We start from the raw sequence: 12,883 nt of genomic DNA on the forward strand, positions 1-12,883 counted from the left end.
GGACACAGTCATTTTCAAAAGTAAAAGCAGAAAAGATCAGTTGACTTTTAGAAATAAAGAAGGGGGTGAATCAGATATAAAACACAAAGCTTTTCTACATTACATACATTATTATAAATTGCCGAATGTATCAAATTAAATTAAATGTACAAACGGTAACAATTTACTTGATCACAAAGATTGCACTCAATTCGTTTTTGGACCTTTCCCCCACCTTTCAGTGAGAGAAGGGGAGAAGGGTGGGTGTTGGTTGGGGGGGAGCACTTTCACACTTTTGTCCAATGGTCTTTCTTAAATTAGCTATGGGGGCAGGAGGCTCCCTCCCTGCGCTTACAGAAGGAGGAGTCTCCGCCTGTCACTGACTACTGTTTCATTATTACCTGCACAGTCCTGCAGCATTCACCACACTCAGAAGCAAAGAGAGAGGCACACAGAGGACACACTCTCAGGCCTAATCCATCCCAATAGAGTTTTCTTTTTTTATGCTCTTTCTCTACGTGGGACAGCCTGCTACTGCTGACTTGTAAATTACAAGGCAACTAGCAGTAGATATGGCTGGTTGTCTGCGGAGTTCCTCACTTTGTCAAAAGTGGGCACTTTCAAGATGCCTGCTTGTGACATTTTCTCTCAGCTTCTACTTTGCCTCAGCAGCTGCAGAGCCGTTTGGCTCCGCTCATCTTTTACAACGCATATCTGGACCTAATGAAGACAACATTATCATTGCTAACAGTGGGATCAGGGTGCCTTTAGGGAAGTCTGTGTTTCTTGACCCAGTGAGTGACCTGGTAACAGAAGTTCAGCCTGGAGACCGCTGCCTCATCACGGTTTTGGACAATGACCCACTGGCCCAGAAACCTGGGATGCTCTCGCCTAAAAAGTTCCCCTGCTCATTTGGACCAGATGAAGTCAAATACACTCATTTTGGATCTCGGAGCCCCAGCAAGGATCGGGTAAAGCTACAACTTCGTTATGACTCCCAAACAGACACAGTTGTCATTCCTTTCATGCTGGAAGTGGAGGTGGTTTTCCAACAGCTTGAGATCCTCACCAGGAATATGCCCCTTAATGTTGAAAAGCTCAGTGGTGACAGCGTCCCTATTGACAAAAAGCATCTGGAGTTTTCCTTTGAGGATGAAGTAACACAGTGTAAGATCGCCACTCTGGTCGGCGCCGGTGATCTTCCCAGGTATGGCACTCTTTTGAATAACCCCTCAAATGGCCAATTTATTGACTGTGATGAGTTTGTGAAACAAGGCATTCGCTACAAACACACAGCTAAAACCAACTCACCTAACAGAGACTATATTCCAATGATGGTAGAGCTGCAGGATAAAGAAGGCAACACCATTATGCAAGAGCATTTCCAAATGATGGTTAGAATTAAAGAGGGGGCAGAGAATACAGGTCCTAGACCCAGCTTTGTAGCCATGATGATGATGGAAGTTGATCAGTTTGTGATGACAGCTATTACAAGTGACATGTTAGCTGCTGAAGATGTTGAATCTGACCCAGATGATTTAATCTTCAATATTACTACACCGCTGAACCCTGAGCAGGGCTATCTCATCAGCACAGATGATCAGAACCTGCCTATCACCTCTTTCTATCAGAGAGACATCAAAGATCTTAAAATTGCTTATAAACCACCCTCAGACGACTCGGAGATAGAGAGAATTTTCCAGCTGGAGTTTGAAGTTGTCGACACTGATGGTGCTGTGTCTGATACATTTGCTTTTATGATTGTGGTAAAGCCTATGAATACCTTGGCACCTGTAGCAACCAAAAATACAGGGCAGCTGCTGTTTGAAGGGCAATCCCGAACTCTTTCCAGCTCCCAGAATTTAGAGATTAGCGATGAGGATAACCTGGAAGATGTGAGTATAACTGTGGTTGATGGCTTAAAGCATGGAGATCTGATGGTGCTCGGGGCTCGCAGGAAATTCTTCACACCTGCCGATCTAGACGCCGGCATTGTGGTGTACCAGCATGATGGCAGCGACACCTATAGTGACAACATTATTTTTAGAATGACTGATGGCAGTAATGAGGTGGAGTTTTTGTTCCCAATCACTATTGCTCCCACTGATGATGAGCCACCTATTATCAATGCTAACACTGGCCTGGTGCTATTCAAGAATGAAGTCATGCAGATCTCTCCCTTTATCCTGAGTGCCACAGATATCGATTCAGAAGACTCCACTATTAAGTTTATCTTGGAAGTGCCATACTCAACTGTAGGGGAGCTCCTGCTAAGGCAAGTGGAGCCTCCCTCTGACCCGTCCCTCTGGAAGTTCAGCGAGACAGATGAGATGTTTGAGCAGGTGGTAACAGAATGGTTTCAGCAGGATATTCTTGATGGAAAGCTTTTCTACCGTCACATTGGACCCCATAGCACCACCATTGTAGTTGATCATTTTGTTTTCCGGGTCCAAGATGATAATGACCCCCCTAATCAATCTGGCGAACACATATTCACCAGCAAAATCCACCCTGTTGATGACATTGCTCCAGAACTTGTTCCCAGCACCAGCCTTCACATGACAGTCCTGGAGTATGAGCTAACCCACTTCAAGAAACAATTCTTGTGTTATACTGATTTAGATTCAGATGACAGGGACCTGAAATACACCATTCTTAAGCCCCCAACTGACACAGATGAGAACAATCCAGCAGCCTTAGGTGAAATCGTACTGACTGACAGCCCATACACTGTAATTATAGAGTTCACACAGTCCCAGGTTAATCATCACAAAGTAGCTTACAAGCCTCCAGACCAGGAGCTGGGCATCACTCCAAAAGTGGCTCAGTTCACATTCATTGTAGAAGACACTTCTGGTAACACAATAGATGGACTATTCACCATTTTCCTTCAGCCAGTGGACAACAAACCCCCGATTATCACTAACAAAGGTTTCACTGTTATGGAGAGCGCTTCACATATCATCACTAGGAACGAGCTGCTTGCCACAGATACAGATACAGATGATGACAGTATTATCTTCACCGTGACCCAGACTCCTCGTTACGGGCAGCTGCAGTATTTGGGGATCGACATGGCAAAAGGAGAAACATTCGTAATTGAAGACCTTTCAAATGGTCACCTCACCTACAACCATGGTGGACAGGAATCGGTCAGTGACACCATAAAGATTGATGTCAGTGACGGTTTTCATGAGGTACCCATCATCATCAAGATCAACATTGATCCAGTTGATGACGAGTCCCCCACCCTTATGCTCCCAGACGGTCTGCTTGGAGCATCCATCGATGTACTGGAGAACGGAGCCACAGAGATTACAAGTAATGTCATTCAGGGCCGTGATGAAGACACAGATGACCTCCTCCTAACTTTCATTGTTGAAGAACCTCCCAGGCTTGGTGAAATCCTAGTAAATGGTGCTCCCGCTGAGAGATTCACCCAGGAAGACATCATTAATGGGGTAGTGGTGTATGCTCACACATCCGGTGAAATCGGTCCAATCAAAGAATACGACTCTTTCAACCTTACTCTGTCTGATATGTCAGAACAGTGGGTTGTTGGCGGCAACAATGTACATGGTTTGACTGTTCAAGTCACCATCCTTCCTGTTGACAGCATTCCACCTATTGTCAGTGTTGTAGAGCAATTTGTTGTTGTGGAGGGGGAGAAGAATGTCATTACTCTGGACCACATCCAAGCTGAGGATATCGACACTGAAAAGGATGATATCCTATGCACCATTATCGTCCAACCAACATCTGGTTACGTGGAAAACATCTCCCCAGCTGCAGGCTCTGAGAAATCCAGATCCGGGACAGCCATCACTGCGTTTAGCATCAAAGACATCGCCCTAGGTCATATCTACTATGTCCAGAGCATCCACAAAGGGGTTGAACCTGTGGAAGATCGCTTCACCTTCCGCTGCTCAGATGGAATTAACTTCTCTGAACGACACTTCTTCCCCATAGTCATCATTCCAGCCAATGATGAAAAGCCGGAGATTTTCATCCGCGAGTTTATTGTAATGGAGGGCATGAGTCTGGTCATTGACACACCAATTCTGAACGCGGCTGATGCTGACATTCCTGGGGACGAGTTGCACTTTGAGATAATACAAAATCCCAAACACGGTTCAATAATTCAGCAGCTTAGCACTGGCACAATCCCTGTGGAAAACTTTAACTTGGAACAAATCAAAGAGGCTTCCAATATTGTCTATGAACACGATGACTCGGAGACCAAAGAGGACAGCTTTGTAATCAGACTTTCAGATGGGAAACATACGGTAGAAAAAACAGTCCTTATCATGGTCATTCCTGTTGACGATGAGACACCAAGGATGGCTATAAATGATGGCCTTGATGTTGAAATTGGAGAGACAAAAGTCATAAGCAACAGAGTTATTCAGGCCACAGATCTTGACTCGGAGGACAAAGAGCTCACATATGTTGTGCGTTACAGCCCAGGTCAAGGCTTCCTGCAGCGTATCAGCAAGTTTGGTGATGTTTTGGGTAATATTACCCTTGGTATGAACTTCACACAGGACGAAATTGACAAGCAGCTCATCCAGTATGTACACACAGGCCAGGAGGGAATCCGTGACCTGCTGAAGTTTGATGTCACCGATGGCCTGAATCCACTCATTGACCGTTACTTCTACATCAACATTGGAAGCATTGACATGGCTTTTCCAGATGTTATCAACAAAGGTGTGACTCTTAAAGAAGGAGGGAAAGTAACTCTTACCACTGACCTCCTCAGCACCACTGACATTAACAGTCCTGATGAATTCCTCAGCTTTAGCATCACAAGAGCGCCTAGTAGAGGCCACTTAGAGTGCACTGACCATCCAGGTGTTCCCATTTCCACCTTTACCCAACTGCAGCTTGCTGGCAACAAGATCTACTACATTCACACCTCTGACGATGAGATGAAAATGGACAGCTTTGAGTTTGAGGTGACGGATGGTTTCAATCCTGTCTTCCGTACCTTCAGAGTGTCTATCACTGATGTTGATAATAAGAAACCTGTCTTGACTATAAGCAAGCTTTATTTGGAGGAGGGAGAAACAAAGCTTATCACACCATTTGAGTTGACAGCCGAGGATCGGGACACCCCAGACAACCATTTAAGATTCATAGTCACGCAGGTGCCAGTGCACGGCCAGCTGCTTTTCAACAATACCAAACCGATCACAACCTTTACCAAGCAGGATCTTAACGAGAACCTTATCAGCTATAAGCATGATGGCACTGAGACCAACGAAGACAGCTTCTCCTTCACTGTCACAGATGGCACTCATTCAGATTTTTACGTCTTTCCTAACACTGTGTACGAGACACGCAAGCCCCAGATGATGACCATTCATATCAATACTGTGGACAATGGTGTGCCCCAGATTTTGGTTAACAAAGCTGCTGCCTCACTGAAGGTCCTCCAAACAGGCCACGTGGGCTTCGTGATCACCAGCAAGGCCCTCCAATCAGAAGACCGCGACAGTCCCCAGAGCATCCTGACATACACTGTTTCTGAGGCTCCTCTGCATGGCTTCATCATTAACACCGCACTGGGAAACGACAGCATCAAGACCTTCTCACAAGGTAAGAAAATGTCACAATACTTAATCTCGTAACAGGTTTTTTGACATTTAAGATGCAATAAATATTGTTTGAAATGACCATGAAGCATACAAAAGGTCAAATAGGAAAGCATTGAAGAAAACAGATATTTTTGTCAGAAGTTGTTGGAGACAAAAACAAAGCTAAAAGGAGTGACATTTTTGGCTAGCGAGAAAAACCACTCAAAATGATTTCCAGAAATGCATTTGATAATTTTTTCAGCTCAAAAATCATGACAACTAATATGGAGTAATAACAATGTATTCATAATTAAAGCAACATGTGTATAATTTGCTTAAAACTATCCTTAGTTGCCACAGTTATTTTACCTAACATTTACAGCTAACACTCAATGTTCTATTATTTGTCTTTCTAACAGCTGATATTGATGACATGAAGATCAATTACGTGCTGTTGGATGGGAGCAACGCCACAAGTGATATCTTCTACTTCACAGTTGAAGACAAAGGTAGGAATCTTTTAAACTTCCTGCCCTCTATCAGTCTCCTAAGTGTTTGCATCACAAAGACTTAAGGCAGTTGGCCATGACTGACACCCATAGAGCCGCCATCTCTTTTCGGTTTAAAGGACAGGGGTCAAAGGGGACTTCTGCCAAACACTGACTGGTAATAGTGAAAGAAGTGGGACTACCTCATGCTCTAAACTTTATTGTTAACAAACAATGGGATAATTTACCCAAAGGCACTTTTCTGACTGTTTAAATGTCCACCTTTCATCCTGTGCTTGAAGTTTCATTGAAATGTGTAAAGGTTAGCGTGCTGGGCTTTTCAGTTTATATTATCTTATCGGGATAGGTCTTGCAAACTTCGGCTTGAACTTAAAAGTCTACCATATTTTGGGGGAATATGTCAGTTGTTCTTCCCATTTGAACATATCTGTGAACATGTACTTATCCTGTTTATCCTATAGAATTCGCTTGAATTAATCACATTTACATGTTACAGACACGACAATATGTATAAGCTCTGTCACGTTTACCCAGATTTACATAAACAGCATGATAAATATAGTGAATGAAAAGCAATACAAATGCATCAGGTGGTTGCTATATTAGTTTTGACTTTCAAATACAAAACAAGATTTGGAAATGCAATTATTTGGGGCAGGGAAAGTTAAGGCTATAATTATGCTGGATTAAGGGCCATGTTGGTCATAATACCACCATCACCATCAGGGCCATTAAAAAGGCAGGACTGGGAGGACTGACACTGGGAGTGTCTTTTTGTCAAATTACTGTCTTTTGTCAGCAAAGTGAAGCCTCTTATTAGCCTTGACTGAATCCCAGTAATCAACTGTTTCCCCAAACTGTAAGTAAATTGTGTGATAATTTATTTTGAATGAGGTTAAGTAGCCCTGGCATTGATAGAAACCACAGCATTTATTATTATTTATGCTCTACTGTTCTGCAGTATTTTTATTTGAGTTTCTTTACCTTACATGTGTGACCTATGCATCTGCCTGAAGCACAGGCAGGTTCGCTTCTTGTCTTTAAGTGGAGGTTTAACCACAGGAAGGGAAGGCAAAGGCTTCAATTAGCTCAACATTCTTTTTCTGTTTGCTTTCATACATTGTTTAAGCTTCCAGCCAACTCGGCTGAACCAGGTGCAGTGGTGCAGACTGTTGCTGCATGACCACGGTTCACATGCAAAGGCCACAGACAGCTTATTCCACAACATACATGTAATTAATAGCACACATATTATATTCCAAATAATAGATCAAATGTTTAACATGTTGTTACCTACACACTCGGCAACACACATACAAGGGAAGGCACACAAACAAACACAAAGGCACACCCGGGAAAAGATCAAATAACAGATAAAAGCAATTTAAGCCAACCGGTGAATCACTTATGTGAAGTGTTAAGGTGGTGACTCCTGGGGGAGCGAGCATTATCTTCAACATGTAGAGACCTGCAGGTTGGAGAGCATGCTGATGGTCAGCCTATCTGCTTATACATCTAAGTCAGTGAGCTGTTTGTGTGTGAAGCAAAACTCCCGGTCATTAGGAGATTCTCTCGCCAAGATAATCCCCCTACTAGTCTTTTTTTCAGCACACTTTCAAATAATCATAAAATCATTGAAAATTAGTAATGAACAAACACCATAAAAAGTGATAACAACTCATAACTTTACATTTGGAAATGAATCCAAAAAGTGGCAAATTCTTTTATTTTATTTTTTTAGGATCGTTTGGACACAAAAACAGAGATTAGTTTGACAGAAGACAGAACATTTAAATATATAAAACTGAGGCCGAAATGTCCGCAATCATCTTGTGGATTGTAAACCCCCTCCATAGACAGTGAAGCATTTGTTCTGTCTGTTTCTTAATTATTATGTTTTCTTCAGCATTTCCAGAACTATTCATCTAATTACATTCTTGTGTTCAACACAGTTTGAGTGTGACCTCGCTTTAGGAAATACCCCGTAGATGCTCTGTTATGGGCAGCTGCTTAAGGGTCTTAGCACCCTTTTAAGAGGAACCTGCCACTACATGCACTGCACTGAGGCTTTTTCACAAGTCAAGAATATACACACACACACACACACACACACACACACACACACACACACACACACACACACACACACACACACACACACACACACACACACACACAAACACAGTCCAAATAATTTACATATCTTAAAGACATAGTGTTTCCGTTTGGCATACTTTAGAAAGCTCAAATGTTGCTTGTTGCATGTATGTTTCTGAAACTTTGTAGATACATGAAGATCTTCATCAGGCTTGAAAATGCTGTGTCTGTAGCAATAGTGTGTGTGTGGCCAGGCACAGCTGAAGTGTGTGTGTGTGTGTTGGTGAGAGGTCAGGGGTGGACATTCAGTTTCACGCCAGGAGACGTGCTGGTCAGCGGTTCAATTCCAGACTCAGCAGGGAAAGTTAGTGTAGCTCTCATCACGTCTGAATGCATCAGCAGGTTTTTTGGCTTATCAGCTGTTTGCTGAAAATGTGTCTGAGGAGGATAAATGATACATGTGACAGAAGCAGAAAAAACACTTAGTGAACCAATGAGGAATGGGACATTTGTTAACAGATTTGTGGGCTATGTATGGCACGATAAGTCAATTAACACACAGTACACCCCAAATGTGCACTGGACATTTTAATTCTTTATAGAATGAGACAGCTTTTGCTGCTGATGAAGGAACATTGATGAATTGGCCGAACAGGAGTTTTTTTAATTTAAGTTTGGCTTCCATCTTTAGAAGATTATCTTGATCTTTTGTCTTCGTTTGACAGATTTTATATAATGTCTTAAAAAGCCGCATAACTTTACTAAACTTTACATTTTCACAAAACAGTAAGATATCAAATTTCACTGTATTGTCCTTCGGCAATGACCTCGAACACAAACTGTAGTTACATTACATTACATTGCATTTAGCTGACGCTTTTATCCAAAGCGACTTACAATAAGTGCGTTCGACCAACAAGATACAAACTTGAAGAAAACAGAATCATATAAGTACATCAGGCTTCATAGAGCAAAAACATTTCAAGTGCTACTCAACTGGCTTTAGATAAGCCAGCCCTTTATTAGTATATAAGTGCTTTGTTAATAGCTCTATCGCTCGAAGTGGAGTCGAAAGAGATGAGTTTTCAGTCTGCGCCGGAAGGTGTGTAAGCTATCTGCTGTCCTGATGTCAATGGGGAGCTCATTCCACCATTTTGGAGCCAGGATAGGAAACCCACGTGTTTTTGCTGATGGGAACTTGGGTCCCCCTCGCAGTGCGGGTGCAGCGAGCCGTTTTGTTGATGCAGAGCGGAGTGCACGTGCTGGGGTGTACGGTTTAACCATGTCCTGGATGTAGGAAGGGCCAGATCCATTCGCAGCATGGTACTCTAGTACCAGTGTCTTGAAGTGGATTCTAGCAGGTACCGGAAGCCAGTGAAGGGAGCGGAGGAGCGGCGTGGTGTGGGAGAATTTAGGAGCAGCTGCATTCTGGATGAGCTGCAGAGGTCGGATGGCACATGCAGGTAGACCAGCCAGGAGGGAGTTGCAGTAGTCTAGGCGTGAGATGACGAGAGCCTGGACCAGAACCTGCGTCGCTTTCTGGGTCAGCTGGGGACGTATCTTCCTGATGTTGTAAAGCGTGTATCTGTTCAACTTGATTCATTCTTTCTGTCTATTGGGAAAGCAATAACCTGCATACATGACCAGGTCAGAAACTCTCTACATCAGGGGCGTCAAACTCAAATACACAGTGGGCCAAAATAAAAAAATCGATACTGGTCATGGGCCGGACTGGATCAATGCATATTGTAAAACTTATTGAAATGAACTTATTGCACATATTAAACCTGGAACTAACAAAGCTTAAATGATTGCCTATAAAAACAACATTAAACATTAAATAATCAGTTGCATTCATTTCTTATGGCTCTATCTCCAGTGTCATTTCTTATGATTACATTTTTCCACAGGCCAACAACGGCTTCAAAAAAACTATTTCCCTCTAAGAAAAAAACAAACATGCCCTGTTGTCGCAAGAAAGAAAGTGCAGAAGGAAACATTGAAACTCAGTGTGCTGCTCTGTGATGGTAACTCAAGCAGATACTTGGCATCTCATCTTGGGTGCAAGTTTATCAATGTTTGGGCTCAGGCTCTGAGCGGAGGAGACCCTCAGGATTGAGTGAAGGTGTGCGTGCAATATACCGACGGGCCAGATCTAATAGTAATTAGAAATTATCTTGCGAAATTAAATCCACTAAGGGCCTGATTTGGCCCCCGGGCCTTGAGTTTGACACATGTGCTCTTCATTCATTCTAAGTGTTAGACATAGAGGCAATAAATACTTGTTTTTACAAGTGGATACACAGTTCACATATATCCTTGTCCAAAAGGCATGAGTTTAGCCAGAGGCCAACAGAAGAAACTCTTATTTACGGTCAGACTTGTTGAGACTTCTTTAGGATTCTGTTCATTTCTAAGTCTTAGAACTAGGGCAATAAATTGATGACGGATCATTAGTCTTTGGAGTGTTCTGGTCTTCAGAAACACTGCCTCTGCTTGCCAATTTAAGGCGCAGGATAGCATCAGATTTCATAGCAGTAGTAATAAAACTCAACTGATTAACAGATGAGAACAAAGAGATAACAGAACAACATACAGATAAATTGACGCTGCCTCTTTGCTTTTTCCAATAGCAAAAAAAAGTCCTCCAGCTTTGGAATAGGGTTCATAGACCCCAGTGGGTTGAGTGGTATGTGATCATTGAGACCCCGGAGAGGAATGCACTTCCTTGGAGACTCCAGACTCCAGGGCCACAGACAGAGCAAGGCCTGGAAGTGCAGTGGTATCCCGGGCAGACAGGTGTGTACGTGAGAGGGAAGGCTCCAAGGGGATCCCCTTTCAAAGCGCTCTGTCACCCCACTCCTAGCTCCGCAGAAATCCAACCCAATCCCAGATAGCCCGATAACCTGCAGCCTTCCACTGTGGAGGTGCCTGCCTTGAAGGGGCACTTCCCAAGAGAAAAAAAAATAAAACCCAGAAAGGAAAAGATAATGAATAGAAGCTCGAACTGTTGTATATATTTGTATCTTATCGTTGGTGAATTTTCCTTATTACCGTGGGTGTGCTCTATTGTACAGTCGGATTGCGTGCTGACTGACTTGTTGCACCCTTACTTCCTAACTATGTTTTGGGATCGTACATGTCACCCATGTCAACAGTCACCAGGAGATTTACTGGCTAATGGTGCCACAGTTGGGGCCCCCTGTGACTAGAAGCCGACAGCCTCTCAGGCCCCCCCGCCCCCGCCACAACCCCCTCTGATGTCACTCTCCCGTCCTTCCCCTCGTATGAGACCCCTTCATGGTATTACTGTCCTCTTTCATTGGTGTGTTCATCTCTTGACCTCATCTCCATTTCTTTCTTCTCAGGTTTCCCCCATATCCCTTTCAATGAGACGTGTTATCACCTCGTTCTCTGTCTTTCTTCCACTTTTTGTCCATTTTCTTCAGCCTTGATTTATGTTGGTTGGAGGGCTGAAGGGTGGGCAGTTATGATCTATGGCTAAAGCGGTTATTCTTATCTGCTCTCATATGGCAAAGCTGTTGCTGCCCCTAGCCAAGCTGTCCTTGAGTTCCTCGCACTCCTTTCCTTGTCCTTTGCTTTTTAAACATGCTAGCAACATGGCTCTTGAGGAGGCAAAGTCACTCTGTCTGTTGGTCCATCACTTTGGTAGATTTTGTTGAATCAATAACTTTGTCATAAAATTACTAATGACAATAATGTTCAGTGATTAATTGTTACTTCTCTGGTCATAGTTTAACGTTCTATATATTGCAATTCCTAGGTCCAAAAGCTAACTTCACTATTATGACCCAATACCAACAAACCTAAAGATATTTCCGATGGCATTAGATGTAATGCAATCAGCAAATGTTAGCATGCTATCACGCTAAACTAAGACGGTGAACATGGTAAACCTTACAGCTGCTAAGATAAGCATGTTAGCATTATCTATGGGAGCATGCTAGCGAGCATTTTGCTCAAAGCAATGCTATGCCAATGTCAAGTATTTTTATATTTTGTTTCCAACTAAATATTGCTTTAAAGAAGGCTAACTGAATTGACATTGTTGTATATTGTACAAGATCAGGTAATGTTTGTGAAAGCACTTTTTGTTTATATGTGCTTTTCTTACATCTTTCTTCCCCTATGAGTCAAAAGAGACCGATTCCCAGTACAACATTTGTTATTTTTATTAGATTTCTTTGAAATGTTGTAAGCAACTGTGTAACTATATCAAGTATTTGGCAAACAAGGGTCAAAGATGTGGATCTCAGTGCCTGTCAAGTTATGATTTGTAACATCCTGTAGAGATAACTTCACTACCCTGAACTGAAGCACTGATCGAGACTCTGTAATGTGTCGATTTACAGCACATGATGCCGCTGTCTGGAAGGAATGATAAGGGTTATTAATACATCCAACCATGCGGCATTCCTTACATGAATTCTTTGGAACGCAGAGAGGAAGTTATAGCTTTCACTATTTAAAAAATCTCCTCCTTCACTTATTAAGATGTCAAACAATAAAAAGAGGTAAACATTTTCTGTTTCTATCGACGTTCGAGACCTCCATGATTTAATAGACCATGCTTACAAAACCCATTGACATTTAAATACCGAACATAGCTAACTGAAACCTTTCTGTATTTATATCAACAGGATGATTAATGAGGACATGTAATAATGGTGATGCTTGTCACTTGATAAGGATATTCTT

General features: G+C 42.6%; 1 protein-coding gene across 1 annotated transcript in view; it reads left to right on the forward strand.

Annotated features, from left to right (window-relative positions):
• Positions 1 to 450: 450 nt before the first annotated feature.
• Positions 451 to 12,883, forward strand: part of frem3 (Fras1 related extracellular matrix 3) — a 34,466-nt gene continuing 22,033 nt past the window's right edge. The window contains exons 1-2 of the mRNA XM_034086243.2: positions 451 to 5,580; positions 5,978 to 6,067. Coding sequence (XP_033942134.1) covers positions 552 to 5,580; positions 5,978 to 6,067 — 5,119 coding nt within the window. The 5' untranslated portion in view covers positions 451 to 551. The remainder of the gene's footprint in view (positions 5,581 to 5,977; positions 6,068 to 12,883) is intronic.

This window comes from Pseudochaenichthys georgianus, chromosome 1 (assembly GCF_902827115.2).
Source record: "Pseudochaenichthys georgianus chromosome 1, fPseGeo1.2, whole genome shotgun sequence".
Classification (NCBI taxonomy): Eukaryota; Metazoa; Chordata; class Actinopteri; order Perciformes; family Channichthyidae; genus Pseudochaenichthys; species Pseudochaenichthys georgianus.